Genomic DNA, 17722 nt, shown 5'->3' with positions numbered 1-17722 from the left:
ACAAAGGTGCAGCACATGGGAATTCTTGGGGGTGTTGGAATTGTTCTGTATCCTGTGTGAAGTGGTGGTTAAAAGGATACAAGTATGTGTAAAAACTCATAGAAAAAGTGAATTTTACATTTGTAAATTTAAAACCGTAAAAAAAAATCCCCAGTGAACATTTAGCTTTCCACATTCAAAACCTTGTTGTAAACAAACAGCTGTGTCAACCCAGACAGAGGGGGAAAGAGTATAATGCTTGGACCTACAGGTTGCCAAGGCTTTATGAAGACATAAGACTGTGCCCTTGTGGTGACACTAGTTTATTTGTTAACATAGTTCATTAGTTGCATGAGAAAAACAAACAAAACAAAACAAAAAATAGAGAAGACTGTGCCCAAAGTACCACAAATTAAAAAATAATTACTATTTCAAAACAAAATCTTGAAAGCAAGGCTACTGAGTAGAGTTTCTGCTACTTATCAGTTTTGAAGCCCAGTCGATTTCTACCTTTTGTTTTGGTCACACGGTATTGAGAACATTCTGAGGTAATGCAAATGGAAACATATTTTACGCCTTGCATCCTCAAGATTATCTTTAATTAACCTCAGAAGCTTGAAAGAGAATAGTAGAAAATTGGTGTGTTTGCGTCCAATAGAGAATCACCAAAATTACCTAACTGCTTGCATTCCTTATTAAATAAAGTGTCAAAAATGGAGAACTCCAAACTTATTATGTTTTATGGAAATATTTATAAGAAATTCAAATATGTTTGTAGAAATGAAAGAAGAATCTTTATGCTGAGGCTCTACCTTTTAAAAAATGTGTTAACATGACAGTAGTAGTTAACACATCAGGAGTTGTCAATATATTCAAATTTAACATATACTACATTTGAGTACGTGTTATTCTAAATATAGTTAGAATATATTTGGACAAAAATAAGAACAAACATTGAAGAAAGCCCTGCAGCACCTGAGTTTCTACAGAACAGCATTTAAAAACCACTCAGCATGATAAACACTATCTAAGCCAAACATGAGAATGTGGATGATCAATCATTCAATGTAAAACTGTTCCCACTTCATTTGCCCAATTGTAGTTTTCAGCTGCTATATAATATGCATGTAACTTATTTCCAGCTAGTTGAGGGGATTTTTCAAAGCACTTTATCTATAAAATCTATATGTTGTCATCTTCATCAAACCATTCAAAGAATATGTATTGATGCCTACCATGTGCCAGGCACTGTTCTAGGCACTTGGGAAGCAGAAGTAAGCAAAACGGACCACAGTCCCTGCCCTCGTGCAGCTTACACTCTAGTGGGGAGAAACAGGAGAGAAACCACAGTAATAACCTATAGAATGTGATAAGTGTTGCTGTAGAGTATATGTTTGTGCCCCTCTGAAATTCATACGTTGAAACCTAATCCCCAATGTAATGGTATTTGGAGGTAGAGCCTTTGGGAGATGATTACGTCATGATGATGGTGAGCCTCATGAGTTGGATTAGTGTCCTTATGAAGGAGACCCCAGAGAGCTCCTTTGCCTCTTCTGCCATGGACACCAGAAGAAGATGGCTATCCATGAACCGGGAAGCAGGCTTTCATCAGACACCATAATCTACCAGTGCCCTGATCTCAGATGATAGCCTCCAGAACTATGAGAAATAAAGCTATGTTGTTGATAAGTCACCCGTCTGTGATGCTTGGTTATACCAGCCTGAACTGGCTAAGACAAGTGCCATGGAGGAAAATAAAATAGTGCAGGTGGATAAAGGAGTGTTTACCTTACATAAGTTGACCACAGAAAGTCTCACTGAGAATGGCAATGTTTGAGCAAAGACTTAAAGGAGGAGAGGTTGAGCCATGCAGATATTTGGGGCAAGAGTTCAAAGACTCAGGATGGTGCTGCCCAGGCCTGTGTGTGTGAGCAAGGAGGCTAACATGGCTGCAGCTCGAAGCACAGACATCATAGGAGATGTGTTCAGAGAGGCAAGGACACTGTATTTACAAATGGCTGCTTTGGGTCCCTTAGCCCTTAGCCACATAATAGTAGGGTCCAATCCTTCTCTCTACCACCTTTCCCTTCCAGGATCACTGTCTTCCATTGCATTTGGGAGAAACAGCCTTTGTTTCAAGTGCATTCTTACCAAACATGCAGTAGCCTGCCTTTTCTTTCACCTGGTCACCCCACAGCCCTCCATGCACATTGTTTCTTGTCACCTTGGCTGCTGGGATTAGCATTGCCTACTGATTCAATACTGCTCCCTCAGCCCTGGTCTTAGGAGATGAGAGTGCCTCGCTCCAAGCAGGGACCAATCCTCTCCCATATTCCCCAGCACCAATGGCACAGTCCATTGTGTACCACAGACTTTTCTAAAGGCTCGAAGAAACCATAAGAGGAATGCAGTGCAGGAGGAAACCCTGGATATCACTTTACTGAAACCATAATCTACCGAGCATCTCTCATCATACATAGGGAGCTATTTCCTGGCTGACTCTCTCTCCTACCAACCACAGGCCCTCAAACCCTGCCCTCTCTTCCCCAGTTCCTTGCTGTTGAATTCCTGTCTCTGAGCCACCAGAGATCCCAAAGTTTACAACATAACAGCCTCTCATTGAAGGAAAACATCACTTTAATTTATTCTTAGAAGCCCCTTGTCCTCATTGTCTCAACCCGACTCCATATAGATGACTCAATGGACCTTGCCAGGAGATTCACAGGAGCATTTTCCCTGTGCCAACATCAAGTCTTCTGGAAACATCTGCCTGGAAACTTTTCTAAAATGGCAATATTCTATTTCTATGGTACTTGATGCAATGAAAAACAATTATGTGTTGAATTTAAATAAATAAATTTAAAATTAAAAAAAAGTACGTGTTATAGGAAACACAAAGCAGGAGGCATGTTACTAAAATGTTTCCATTTGTCTTAAAACCAGAAGGAAAAATGAATTTTTAGCAGAAAATGCCTTGATATCTAATAGTAACATATTTGTTTTTATACCAATGCAGTCATAAAATGTAACTTTAAATATGTTTTATGGAAGATGGGACCCATCAAGGCAAAAGCACCAATGACCCATGACAATCCTAATGTGGTCCTGTGGCCAGTCAGAGCCCACCATGACTTGAACCTGACTGGGGCATTCATGCTCAGCAGTTTGTCTATGCCACTCAGATTTGGTAACAAAATTAGAGCAAAGTGAACGTGACCCTTAAGCAAAATAGAATAATATTTATTTCAAGTTATAAAAAAAGACAAAAGGGAGAAAATTAGATAGAATTAAACTGACTTCTTTTGTGACTCTTTTCTAGGTTCTAGGATCTGGAACCATATACCCTTCTGGAAGCAGGTCAGACATTGAATAATAACAGTATGCATTTAACAATAATAGTGATGATGGTGGTAACAATCAGAGGCAAGTTTTAGTCTAAGTGCTTTGCATGCAAATTCACTTGCTTACAAAAGTTATTTTGTAACTTGTTAGGCAAAACTCACTCATTGGGCAAAAGTTACACTACTTCCCATTGCAAGAAACAAAACTCCAACCCAATCAGGCAAGCTTAACACATATGGAAAAGAATGGGAGGAATGTATTGACTCCTATGGCGGGGAGGTTTCCAGGAAACCCACAGAATCAAAGGAGGAGCAGGGAGCAAGAAGGGTCTGGGGCTGGAGCCTGGATTCCACAACAGGCTTGTTCTCCATTTACCTCATTTCTGCTTATTTCTGCTGGTTTCACTCTGTCCTCCAGACAGGCCTATTCCATATGGTGGAGAGATCATCTGCCTGGAGACCCCAACCTTGCACCTGTCTTAGTTTAGTCTCCCCCAAAGCAGACTCCAAGGTAAGACTTTGCGCTACTTTATTTGGAAGATCATCTCAAGAAGGGAGTGGCAAAGCGAGACAAGGAAGGAGATGAAGCCCCAGAATGGGTATGTTAACAAGCAGGTTATGGTGACAGCAGTTAGAGCTTAATCCCACCGGGATGCCCGGGAAAGAATGTGCAGAGAACCCCTCAGGTTGTCCACCCTAAGGTAGTTATCTACCAGCTCCCCTCCCTCGTTGTCTGAGAGTTGCTCTGGGGTGATAGCTTCCAGCAGGTCTAGCTTGTTCCACAGTTTAGAGAATGGCCTTATGCAGACAGATGCAGGACTCCAACCTACATACAGGAGCTATCTGCGGGTGACCTCAAAGGTGAACCACTGGGATCTGAGTGAGCACCTGTAACATTCACTACAACTCCTTGTAGCACTGTGTCCCCCAAAGCATCATGGAGCTGCTTCTCCTCCAGCTCCAGCAAGCTCTGTGAAGGATCCTGATCTAGCAGGCCGAGGTTCAAGTTCCCACCATGGGCCAATCACAGGTCCAGAGGAATGGAAGGCTGCTTCCTAGTAAGGGGGCAGCTTTATCTGTTGGAATAGAAAATGTTCCCCTAGTCCTTTCCTCCACTCTCTTCAGTAACTAAAACCGATATTCATTTTATAAGTACTGAGTCCTACGGCGACGCCTGGATTGCCTTTGCCCAGCAACCAGGCCACTGACAGACCCCAAACTGCCTGGTTCTCCAGTTTTCACCAACCCGATCCCCCTGCAGGAAGAAAACAGTCGTTATCAAAAAGGCCATTGTCATTCTCCCTCTTTAGAAAAATTCCCATTAAAGATAAAGCAAATTTTAATTAGATTAAGTATCCAATTACTGTAATTACATTTTTTAAAAATTCACATCATGAAGATGACCCTTTTTAAAAGGGTTACAGGAATAATTAGTGTATTCATATTAACCAAAATGTATTGGATAATATTTATACCCAGAAGACAAAGTACATTACACACATTTCACCTTTGGGGAAAGCTTGCAAATGTTTTGGCAGTGGCATGAATATTTATAGGCAAGGGTGTGCTTTAGCAAGATTATGTGAGGAAGCATTTAAATGCTCACCAATTTTTACCCAGGGGTAAAGTATACAGAAAATGTAGCGCAGAGATTATGGATATGCAAAGTGTGACTTAGGCAGGGAATTTCTATCAGTTTGCTTAATTAATTGGAGCCAAAGACTATTTCTTCTCATTCGAGGCAGAAAGGCCCAAGGTATCCAACTGTGACTTCTCTCTGCGCTGCATCCGCCGGGGGCAGGGGCCAGTGAAGAGAGGTGGTAGGAGAGTGGTCAGGACTCTCATACTTTGACCAACCACCAGCAGGAAGCCTGGGGCCTCATGCCCCTCGCCTCTACCCACCCAGTCCTGGTCAGGTAAAGCTTTAGGGTCCTCCCAGTGGGTTTTCGTCTGAAGCTGCCTCCCCTTTTCTGATTCTAGTTTTCTTCCTTTTGACCTGCTTTGAGCCACAGCTCCGGCTGTTGTTTCATCTCACACCCAATTGCCTTCCAGGCTCCGTCACATTTGCTAGCTCAGGGAGGGAGACGGCACAACCTCCATTTCACAGGTGAGGAAACTGGGGCTCTGGAGCTTGAAACAACTCCTAGAACTGTGCCGCAGAGCTGGCCTCTCACGGGACTTCTGTTGCCACTGACCCCAGACCTGCTTGTGGTCACCACCAACTGCAGGAATATCCCACCTCTGCTGCCACCTGGGACCATCAGAAAAGGCAGCCCGGCATTGCTGTTTCCTCTCATAGATAACTTCCAAACCAAAGTCCCGCATGGGTGTGTCTGATTAGGGAACCAGTTATATACCTGTGCCCCAGTGGCGAGGGGCAATACCATTTGCTGGACTCCACATTGAGAAAGGGAGGTTCTTGATGCAGATAACATCAAAGAAAGGGTATTCAAAAGATTCTGGACATCCACAATCGACAGGCGATTTAGCACATTTCCTTCATCCTTGATGGAAATTCTATCCTTCTTTCAAGGTCTGGGTCCAGTATACCCTCTGTAGGCATCCTGCCCCATCTTCCTGCCTTTCTTATTTAACCTCTTCATTCTGGACTTTGGAGTTACACGCCTTGCTCCCTTCTGCTTAGTGTTCTGGATACTTGGGTCTCATTTCCCTGTGAACAACCCCAATTTCCTACCTATATTAAGGGTCCGTGACTCTTCACAATGGCCTGCTGTGGTTCTTTGGGCTTTTTTAAGAACTGTTTTCAGAGACCAAGGTGCATCCCTGGAATCTCCTCTGAGATGGAAAAGCCTCAGTTGCAGGGGGAATTCATTTTTGGAAGTGGCAAAAGTCACTGTATTCATCAGAGTTCTCCAGAGAAAGAGCCAATTGGAAGTGTGTGTGTGTGACTGAGGGTGGGGAGGGGAGGGGAAGGGAGGGGGAAAAGAGAGAGAGAGAGACAGAGATTTTAAGGAGTTGGCTGATGTGATTATAGAAGCCAGGCAAGTCCAAAATCTTCAGGGTGGGCTGACAGACTGGAGATCCAGGAAGAGTTGATGCTGCAGTTCAAGTCTGAAGAGCTCCTGCTGCAGAATTCTCTCTCTCTCTTTTTAATGTTTATTTATTTTCTGACAGAGAAAGAGACAGAGCATGAGTGGGAGACAGGCAGAGAGAGAGGGAGACACAGAAGCTGAAGCAGTCTCCAGGCTCTGAGCTGTCAGCATAGGGCCCGATGTGGGACTCAAACCCATGAGCTGTGAGATTATGACCTGAGCCAAAGTTGGAGACTCAACTGACTGAACCACACAAGTGCCGCCAGGATTCTCTCTTAGGGGAGATCAGTTTTTTGTTCTGTTCAGGCCTTCAACTGATTGGGTGAGGCCCACCCACATTATGGAGGACAATCTGTTTTATCAAATTCCACAGATTTTTAATTTTTTTTAATTTATTTTGACAGGGGGAGAAGGGGCAGAGAGACATAAAGGGAGGGAGACAGAATCCCAAGCAGGCTCTGTGCTCTCAATGCAGAGCCTGACATGGGGCTCAAACCTATTGGATTATGACCTGAGCTTAACCCACTGAGCCACACAGGTGCCCTGTCAAACTCCACAGATTTTAGTTACTCTCACCCAAAACACCCTCACAGAAACATCCAGAATAAAGTATGACCACATATCTGGACACTGTGGCCCAGCCAAGTTGACACATAAAATGAACCATCATGGTCACTAAGGGGCAAATTTGGTGGATGGGATAGAGAAACCTATTGTGGACAAAATCAGTGACTTTTTGAAATGAGACTCTTTGGTTTGATTCTTCTTTTGACCATGTCTTTTTAATTGAAATATAAGTATATTGAATATTAAAATTGACATGGAACATAATAGTTTTAAAAAAAGAACATGATAGTTTCATGTATACAACATGATTCAGTATTTGCATATATTGTGAAATGCTGACCAAACTAAGCATAGTTAACATCAATCACCATACAGTTACAATTTTTTTTCTTACAGGTACTTTTAAAAAATGTTTTTATTTATTTTTGAGGGAGAAAGAGAGCGTGAGCAGGAGAGGGGTGGAGAGAGAAGCAGATGCAGAATCTGAAGCAGGCCTCAGGCTCCAAGCTGTCAGCACAGAGCCTGATGCGGGGCTTGAACCCATGAACCGCGAGATCATGACCTGACCCAAAGTTGGACGCTCAACTGACTGAGCCACCCATGTGCCCCTTTTCTTATGAGAACTTTTAAGATTTCTCTTATCAACTTTCAAATATACAACACATTATTATTAACCATAGTCACCATGCTGTACATTACATGCCCAGGGCTTATTTATTTTGTAAGTGGAAGTTTAAATACCTTTTGGGGTGACTCTTCAAGAAAACTGTTGATTCCTAGGAAGATAGGAATCAACTTCTTTTTGCTCAGAGCAGTGGCAAAATCAGTGTGTGTGGGAAACCAGCAACATCATACTTCAATAACTATCTACTGTGAACCAGTTCTGTGCTCGGCCATGTCAAGGAGAGAAGACATAACCCTATCCTCCTGCGGTTCCTGCCCAGGTGAAAAGACCTGGGCAACAAACCCATGATAAATAGTGTCCACAGCAGTCCAATGAAAGAAGAGTCAGCATGAGTTGTAGTGTCCAGGAGAGCTTCCTGGAAGAGGTTCAGACCTGTTTGGGCCTTCTATATTAGGGCAAGGTCAGCTGTGAAAGGGGTGGAGAGAAAGAAATCACTGACAGCAGCTGCAGGTCAGTGGCTCCAGCTGTGGGCTCTCAAGCGCCTCAACTCAGGGAGACCTGCTGGTCATTAAAAGGCGGAGTAGAAGCTTCTAAAGAGAAGGAGACGAACAGAGGTCTTTCCTTTCCTTGGGGTTTAAGGCTGGAAGAGTCCCCTCTCTGCCTCCTACTGCACACCAGAGAAAGGTAGGTTCTCTGCCCTTGGTCTCATGATCCGTGAGCAGTCATCTCTGGGCTGAAATTGGATGTCAAGAGTAGTGTAACAAAAGTAAATCAGGAATGCTGGAGAGGTAACTAGCATAAGGATAAGAACTCCAGCAACACAGGAGAAAGCTTCTAGGGAGCAATTTACAAGTTCTGTGGCAGTGGGACCACAGGCGGGAGGAAAAGAAGTTTGTTCAAATTTGGGAAAATAAAAAATACAATGATTAAAAAGTACAGTTATGATTAAGGGCAGGCATTTATTCAGTTTTGTATTATCATCAGTGTGTTTCTGCACGTAAAGGACTTAAAAGTATTCCTCGCAGAGCCTGCTGCCGTTGTTACAACCACTCTCAAAACCAACACAAATCCTACCACTCCTTAGAAGAGCATGTCATCTGGCCACTCATTATACGTTTTGTTTCTGTCACCTTCTAACTTTCTTATTCTAAGTTTCAGTAACTTCTTACTCAAGATTTTAACATCCAGGTCACTATCTTTTCCACCCTATTTCTGTTCTCCTACTTGGGAACTTCAATATCATGGTGTAATCCGAGTTTCCTACTGTGGCCTCTCATCACTTTACATGAGCACTCTTGCTAATGTTATCTTCTCCCAGCCTTCACTTACTATTGATGGACTGATCGCTTCTATATTTGTTTCCGGCCCAAACATCTCTTCTTAGTTTCAGACTCCCATATCCAACTGGATAGCTGTACATGGGTATTTCATGGAACTCAAACTCAACTAGTCAAAATTGGAACTCTTTTTCACAAACCTAATTAATCCATTCTCATGATTCTGTTATATGGAATCAATGTCTATCCAGTCATCCAAACCATAATCTTGGGGGTCATTGCACTTTTCCCTGCACCTCTTAGAAGTCCTATCCCCTCAGTCATCACCTCCATAAACTGCACCTGTTATCCATGAGTCCAGAGCTTCCCTGGTTCCAGAGAGTAAAACTGGTGGTTAAGAGGGCAAGTCCTGGAGTAAGCATGCCTGGGTTCAAATAATGGGTTTTGACTTCTGTGTAATTTGGGGGGAGTTACTTTTAAGTTTTCTGTTTCTTGGTTTTATCATCTGTAAAATGGGTATACAATATTGCTTAGTCCATACAATTGTTATGATATGTAAAATACCTGGAACATAGTAAGTACTCAATAGCTTTTAGTGATGTTGATGATATCGAGATCGATGATGCCAGAGCATGCTGGTAGGGGCAACCACCTGGAACAAGATTGAGGAACAAGATTTAAAGGATATCACCTGCTTCTTAACCAAACTTTCAACCAAACCTTTATGCAGCCCCACGCTACATCTCTGCCTTTAAAGGAATACTCAGTGCCTCCCATTCTTAAGACTTCCTAGGTTCTGAGGGACAAATTAGTTTCCTTTTTAGGGGCTTTCCCTCTGTATGTATTTCACTTTTTATGCCATGATATGGTAGCCACTAGTCACACATGGCTATTAGGCCATTGAAATGTGACTGACTAGTGCTACACCTGTTGAAATATTTTGGGTATATTGGGTTAAACAAAATGGACTAAATGAACTTCACCCATTTTTCACCTTTTTAATGTGGCTACTAGAAAATTTTAAATTACATACGTGACTATCCAATTTCTATTGGATAGTGTTGTGTTTTAACAAAATGTTGACCTTTCTTGTCCCTTGTCATATTCTTTCCCATTCTCCTTAGTCTTGTAGTTGATACACTTTATCTCCTTGTTTTCATTTTTGTGAGGTGTCTGGGGGAAGCAAAGATAAATGGATGTGTTCCATCTGCCATGTTGAACTGGAAGTTATATCCAAGCTTCTCACAATCTAGCTCCTGCTTATATTTGTAGTCTTATCACTTTATATTGTCAGCAACCCTGTGGCTCAGCCAAAATGAATCACTAGCAATTCTTGGAACACACACAGGCTTTCATGCCTTTGCCTTCTTTGCATCCTTTGCCTGAATACTCTAAATCCTCCCACCTGTCTAGTGACTTATTTTTCAAAAACACACTCGAATTTCACATACTTTGAGGAGCTTGTCTTGACCCTCTCCTTCCAATTGAGCTGACTACTCCAGAAAATGCAGAAAATATTCTGCATAGATACCTATCTGTTCCATAAGGAAACCCATCTTATACTCTGGAGTGCCATTTCCGGATTTGATACATCAGAAGAACTGAATGTTCATAAAATGCTTATTTATTTAGCTAATAAACATTAAATAATAAAGACAGTAATGGAGGACTGTGGGAATGCAGAGGAAGGAGAAGCTGACTGGAAAAGTTTCACGAAGAGAGTGGTTTTTTTTGTTTTTGTTGTTTTTTTTTTTTTTTTTCAGTTGTTCTACAGAGAAGTATTTACCCGGTGGAGATGGCGTTAGGAATTTTCCAGGCAGAGGGAACAGGACAAGCTAAGGCCCCCGGAAAGCAAGGAATATGCTGCGGAAAGAGCAAATGATCTAGTTTGGATGTTTGGATGCAGCACTGTTAAGACCAAATCATTCAGAGCTTTCAGGGCATAGAAACAAGTCGGATGGCTGTGCCAAGGATAAAGAGGCGTTCTTGAAAGGTTTTACGCTGTGGAGGGGGATCATTAGGCGTGCGTTTCAGCATTCGCTCCTTTGGCTACAGACTGAGAACAGCTGTGAGCAATGGGAGCTGCCTTCGGTAAGGGGACGGACCGACGGACGGACGCACGGACGCAGCCACGCAGTGAGCGGGATGCGCAGAAGGCCGGGACCGCCAATGCCCCGGGTCCGGAGGACGCGCCCCTGGGCGTGGGACGTGGAGAGGGAGGAGTTTCCAGTTGGCAAAGACGGGAGGCCGCGGGTGCGAGTACGGAGGCCGCGACCGCGGTGCGGGCGCCTGGCGCACTTGTCCCTCGCGCGTCGCCGTCCGCGCAGCCCCGGTTCGGTCGGAGGAGGCCGCCGGCGCTGCGGTTCCGGTTCCGGCTGGCGTCGGCACCTGTGGCGAGGGCGGCGGCCATGGCGTACTCCACCGTGCAGAGGGTGGCCCTGGCCTCGGGGCTCGTCCTGGCTGTGTCGCTGCTGCTGCCCAAGGCCTTCCTGTCCCGCGGAAAGCGGCAGGAGCCGCCGCCGGCGCCGGAAGGTGAGCAACCGGGCTAGCTTCCCCTCAGTCTGCGAAGAGCACTGCTGCACTGAGGGGTGCTCCAGGTCTCCTCGAAAGGGCTAGAGAGGGCGGACCTGGCGGCGTTTGGGAGGTGCCAAGCCCCTGCGGGTCCCTTGGCGTCAGCGGACGACTCCTCCAGCTGTCTGGTCCCTTCGACCTCCGGACGCAGGAAGAGCCGGGAGTGCTGGCGTTCGCGCGCGCCTGGGCACCCTCTCGGTGGCCCGTCGCACACCCGTTCGAAGCTTCCCCCCTTGCCCTCACTGCCTTAACCCAGCTGTCGCCATCTGCTCAGGTGCTTTGAGTCAGGAGGGCTTCCACTTGCATTCCCCTCTTGGGGGTTTCCGTGTGCTTTCTGTCGTGCTTTTACATAAAGTCAATTGATATCGGTGTGGTTAGCCTTAAGTCGTTGTGTACTTCCACCGCCCCGCTTGAGCCTGTTTTTGTGCCTTTTTAAGTATAATTTGAAAATTTTAACTCAAATTTCAGTTACTGAGGTGAACAGATTACTACTTTCCCCTTACTTAAATTGTTTGGTAATCCTTTGTTATTGGTATGATCTTTGTGGTGTTTACAAACCCACCGTGTTGGTTGCTTTCAGGGGCTTTTCCATAATGAGTGTAAAGGGATGGATGTCCAGGTTGAGAGAAGGGACTAGAACAGTTCTCTGTAGGTCTTGAAGTTCTAGGAACTTTCTCCTGTAAATAATCTCTGTAATACCCTTGAGGGTGGTTTTATAGTCTCCAGACACTTGCACTAATATTCAGCCCTTGGTGATTGGACAGCTCCTTTTGAACTGAGATCCACTTCCCTGTTATTTGTGCACACTGACCATATAGTTCCACTCTCTTGCACATCATAAATTAGAAATACTATAGAATGCAAAGCACTAAATTCTAGGGGTGGAGGACAGATTGAACCCAGAATTCTCTTGATAGAATTTGCTTGATAAACTTCATGCTTGTAAAACTATCTACCTGGAAGAGACTTCCAAAAAATTATCACATTATTTGTTTTTCTTTCTACCTTGTTACAAAATCCTAAAGGTTTTGCTCACTTTGTCTAATGATCCTGTCTTGTCTGCCTTGAAGATTAATTCATGATGATCTTGAGCAGTAAAGATTCTTCTAAAATGGTATTTCACTGAATTGAATTCCATTATGCTGAATTATCTTGAATAAGTTCCATTGAATGTGAGTGGGAGATCCTCTTATACATGTTGTGGAGAGATTAAATGTGGCTCTTTCCCTTGAGAACTCAAGAGCTGATATTCAATGTTGTCATCTTAGAGATGAGAACACTTTCTCTTCTCCTTATTCCCTGGAATGTTCTTACCTCACCTTCCTTCTCCTTACTCAAGTTTCAGCTCAAATGTAATCTCCTCAGAGAGACTCTCCCTAGCTAAGACAGCTCCACCCGAATCACTTCCTAGTCCTTCATGTTGTATTATTTTCCTTTTTGAAGGAATTACTATATGGTGTGAAATGTTCTTATTTGTTTACTCACTTTTTTTCTGTTTCTACTTTCGAGTATGTAAGCTTCATGAAGGCGGGGACTTTGTCTTGTCTACCACTAACTACTTCATTTAGCATTTACCTAAAATGGCAGTCAATAAATAACGTGAATAAGTTAAGTTCATGAAGCTACTAATACTGTGAATTCTCTTTTTGCATTAGTTACTAAAAGAGTATAATCTAGGCAAAAACTTACCTTGAATGATCTATGCCAGTAACTGAAATTTTGCTAACTAAAACCTCTGCCCTTTTATGGACCTAGAGGGTATTATGCTAAGTGAAATAAGTCAGGAAGACAAATACCATATAATTTCAATTATATGTGAAATGGAATCTAAAACCTTAAACAAATGAGCAAACAGAAACAGACCCGTAAACCTAGAGAACAAACTGATGATCCCCAAATGGGAGGGGTGGGGGAGGGAATGGGGAAAGCAGATGAAGAGGAGTGGGAGGTACAGGCCTCCAGTTTTGAAATTAATAAGTCACAGGATGAAAGTACAGCACAGGTGTTATAGCCAGTGGTGTCACAGGGCTGTGCAGTATAGATGATAGCTGCACTTGTGAGCATAATAATGTATAGAGTTGTGGAATTACATTAGTTTCAGGTGTATGACATAGTAACATTGTATGTCAACTAGACTTAAAAAAAAAATTAATTAAAATCCTCACACCGGTATGTCACATTTTTAAAATAGTGATTTCAGGGTGCCTGATTGGCTCAGTCCCTTAAGTGTCTGACGCTTGATTTTTGGCTCAGGTCATGGTCTCCTAGTTTGTGGGTTCGAGCCCCGTGTTGGGATTTGTGCTGACAGCATTGAGCTTGTGTGGGATTCTCTCTCCTCTCTTTGCCCCTTCTCTGCATGCTTGTGTGAGCACACCTGCTCTCTCTCAACATAAACAAACATTAAAAAATAAAAACAGCCATTCCTATTGTTGATAATGCTGCTATTAACATTGGAGCGCATGTACCCCTCTGAATCTGTATTTTTGTATCCTTGGGGTAAATACCTGGTAGTAAAATTGGCGGGTCATAGGGTAGTTCTATTTTTAGTTTCTTGAAGAACCTCCATACTGTCCTCCAGAGTGGCTGCACCAGTTTGCATTCCCAGTAGCAGTGCAAGAGGGTTCCCCTTTCTCCACATCCTCACCAATACTTGTTGTTCTTTGTGTTAATCTTAGCCATTCTGACAGGTGTGAAGTGATATGTTACTATGATTTTGATTTGTATTTCCCTGATGATGGGTGTTGTTGAGTGTCTTTTTATGTGTCTGTTAGCCAGCTGGATGTCTTCTTTGGAAGAGTGTCCATTCGTGTGTTTTGCCATTTCTTAACTGGGTCCATTTTGTTTGTTTTTTGGGTGTTGAGTTTGAGAAGTTATGGATTTTGGATACTAATCTTTTACCAGATGTGCTGTTTGCAAATATTTTCTCCCATTCTGTAGGCCTTCTTTTAGTTTTGTTGATTGTTTCCTTTGCTGTGCAGAAGCTTTTCATCTTTGTGGATTTTTAATGTTTATTTTTGAGAGAGCATGAGCAGGGGAGGGGCAGCGAGAGAGGGGAACAGAGGATCTGAAGAGGGCTCTGCGCTGGCAGCAGTGAGCCCCATGCAGGACTCAAACTCATGAACCATGAGATCATGACCTGAGCCAAAGTCAGATGCTCAACTGGCTGAGCCACCGAGGTACCCCCCGAATCTTTAATCTTGATGAAGTCCGAGTCGTTCATGTTTGCTTTTGTTTTCCTTGCCTTCAGTGATGTGTCTAGTAAGAATTTGCTCTGACCGAGATCACAGGTTGCTGCCTTTGTTCTCCTCTAGGATTTTGATGGTTTTCTGTCTTACGTTTAGGTCTTTCATCCATTTTGAGTTTTTTTGTGTGTAGTGTAAGAAAGTGGTCCAGTGTGTCTTCTGCATGTCGCTGTCCAGTTTTCCCAACACTGTTTGCTGAAGAGACTGCTTTGTTGAAGATGAGTTGACCCTATGGTTGTGGGTCCATTTCTGGGTTTTCCATTCTGTTCCATTGATCTATATGTCTGTTTTTCTGCCATAACCATACTGTCTTGATGACTACAGCTTTATAATATAGCTTGAAATCTGGAATCATGATACTTCTAGTTTTATTTTTTTCAGAATTGCTGTGGCTATTCAGGGTCTTTTGTGCTTCCATACAAATTTTAGGATTGTTTGATCTAGCTCTGTGAAAAATGCTGGTGGTACAGGTATTTTGATAGGGATTGCATTAAATGTGTAGATTGCTTTGGGTAGTATAGACATTTTAACAGTGTTCTTCCAATCCATGAGCATGGAATGTTTTTCCATTTCTTTGTGTCCTCTTCAGTATCTTTCGCAAGTTTTCTATAGCTTCCAGAGTACAGATTTTTTTTTTTTTTTTTTTTTGCCTCTTTAGTTAGGTTTATTCTTAACTATCTTCTTGTTTTGGGCACAGTTGTAAATGGGATTGGTTCCTTGATTTCTTTTTCTGCTGCTTCATTACTGGTGTATAGAAATGCAACAGATTTCTGCACAGTTGATGTTATATCCTATGACTTTGCTGAATTCATGTATTCTAGCAATTTTTTGGTGGAGTCTTTTGGGTTTTCTACATAGAGTATCACATTGTCTGCAGAGTGAAAGTTTGACTTCTTCCTTGCCAATTTGTACGTCCTTTATTTCATTGTGTTGTCTGATTGCTGAGGCTAAGACATTCAGTACTATATTAAATGGTAATGGTGAGAATGGGTATCCTTGTCTTGTTCCTGATAGTAGGAGAGAGGCTCTCAGTTTTTCCCCTTTAAGGATATTAGCTGTGGGTCTTTGGTATATGGTCTTTATGATATTGAGGTATGTTGTATCTATCCCTACTTTGTTGAGGGTTTTTATCAAGAACGGATGCTCAAGCTTTCTGCTGTCAGTGTGGAGCTGACTTAGGATCCTCTGTCCCCCAGTCTCTCTGCGCCTCCTCTCTGCTTGTGCACTTGCTTTCAAAATTAAACATTAAAGAATTCATGGGGCACTTGGGTGACTCAGTTGGTTAAGCGTCTGAGTTCGGCTCAGGTCATGGTCTCATGGTTCATGAGTTCAAGCCCAGCATTGGGCTCTGTGCTGACAGTGCAGAGCCTGGAGCCTGCTTCAGATTCTGTGTCTCCCTCTCTCTCTCTCTGCCCCTCCCTCGCTCACGCTCTGTCTCTCTCACTCTCTCAAAAATAAATATTAAAAAAAAAAAAAAAGAATTCATGCTATATTTTTTTCAAATGCTTTTTCTGCATCTATTGACAGGATCATATGGTTCTTATCCTTTTATTAATGTGTATCATGTTGGTTGATTTGCTAATATTGAACCAGCCCTGCAGTCCAGGAATAAATCCCACTTGATTATGGTGAATAATTCTTTGTCATGATAAGCACTGGATGTTGTATCTAAGTAATGAATCGCTGAATTCTACTTCTGAATCCAATATTGCACTGTGTATTAACTAACTAAAATATAAAAAACCAAAATAAAAATTAAATAAAAAGGAAAAAAAGACAAACCACAAAACAGACTCTTACTATAGAGAACAAACAGATGGTTACCAGAGGAGAGGTAGGTTGGGGGATGGGTGAAATAGATGAAGGGCATTAAAGACTACATTTTTTTTTAATGATTATTTATTTATTTAGAGAGTGTGGGTGCATGTGCACACAAGTGGGGGAGAGACAGAGAGAGAGAGAGAGAGAGTGAGTGAGTGAGTGAGTGTTAGAATCCCAAGCAGGCTCTGTGTTGCCAGCGTGGAGGCTGACGCAGGGCTCAATCCCATGAACTGTGAGATCATCCCCTGAACCAAAACCAAGAGTCAGACACTCCACCAACTGAACCACCCAGACACCCCAAGACTACACTTTTGATGAGCATTGAGTAATACATGGAATTGTTGAATCATTAAATTGCACACCTGAAACTAATATAACACTGTATGTTTACTGGGATTAAATTTTTTTAATTAAAATCTTGTTAATGTTTATTTTTGAGAAAGAGAGTGTGAGCAGGGGACGGGCAGAGAGAGAGGGGGACACAGAATCCGAAGCAGAATCCAAAGCATCTCGAATCTGAGCTGTAAACATAGAGCCTGATGCAGGGTTTGAACCCACAAACCATGAGATCATGACCTGAGCCTAAGTCGGATGCTCAACTGACTGAGCCAACTAGGCACCCCTAAAATTTTTTAAAAAGAAAAAAAAATAGCAATTCCTACCCATTTTGGGGTTACATACCCCTTTGAGAATCTGATGAAAGTTAGAGTTTCTCCCTAGAAAAATTCACATACTATTTACACATACATTCACAATTTGAGTGTCAATTCGGAGAATTCACAGAACCAAGAAACCTTTCTTTTAGAGAAAGACAACCCTGATTTTTGAAAATTCTTAAAACCCGTCATTGTAACTTTCATTTCTGCCCATTGGAGTATGTGAAACAAGTACAGTCTCTTTTCCACATGACTGCTGTTTAGACCATCTTTTAGTAAATATTTATGATGTGCTCTTTCACTTAGTGTGTACACAGTGTACAGATAACTGTGGATTCTAAGAAAAATGAGCCAATTATCTGCCTGAGGAATGCACAGTTTAGTAGAGGTAAATGGACAACAAATAAGTGAAGAACAATATCAGTTGCATATACTCAAACACCTTGCAGGAACCAGTGGGAACTCATGATTAGAATGATCAGTTTTATTGGGAGCAGGAAAGGTGTCCTAGAACAGGAGGTTTTCTTTTCTAATGGCTTTCTTAAGATAAAGTTCACATATAGTTCATCCACTTCAAGTGTACAGTTCAG

General features: G+C 42.6%; 1 protein-coding gene across 4 annotated transcripts in view; it reads left to right on the top strand.

Moving 5' to 3' along the window:
- Positions 1-10489: 10489 nt before the first annotated feature.
- The window catches only part of RIC3 (RIC3 acetylcholine receptor chaperone), a 66684-nt gene continuing 59451 nt past the window's right edge, over positions 10490-17722 (top strand). The window contains exon 1 of one of the 4 annotated variants that reach the window (XM_043580569.1): positions 10490-11374. In XM_043580569.1, the coding sequence (XP_043436504.1) occupies positions 10918-11374 (457 nt within the window). In that variant the 5' untranslated portion in view covers positions 10490-10917. The remainder of the gene's footprint in view (positions 11375-17722) is intronic. The other 3 variants (XM_043580568.1, XM_043580566.1, XM_043580567.1) reach the window with 3 other exon arrangements.

Source organism: Prionailurus bengalensis, chromosome D1, assembly GCF_016509475.1.
Source record: "Prionailurus bengalensis isolate Pbe53 chromosome D1, Fcat_Pben_1.1_paternal_pri, whole genome shotgun sequence".
NCBI classification, from domain to species: Eukaryota; Metazoa; Chordata; class Mammalia; order Carnivora; family Felidae; genus Prionailurus; species Prionailurus bengalensis.
The sequence above is the reverse complement of the archived record's forward strand: the minus strand, read 5'-3'. Positions and strand labels throughout refer to the sequence as shown.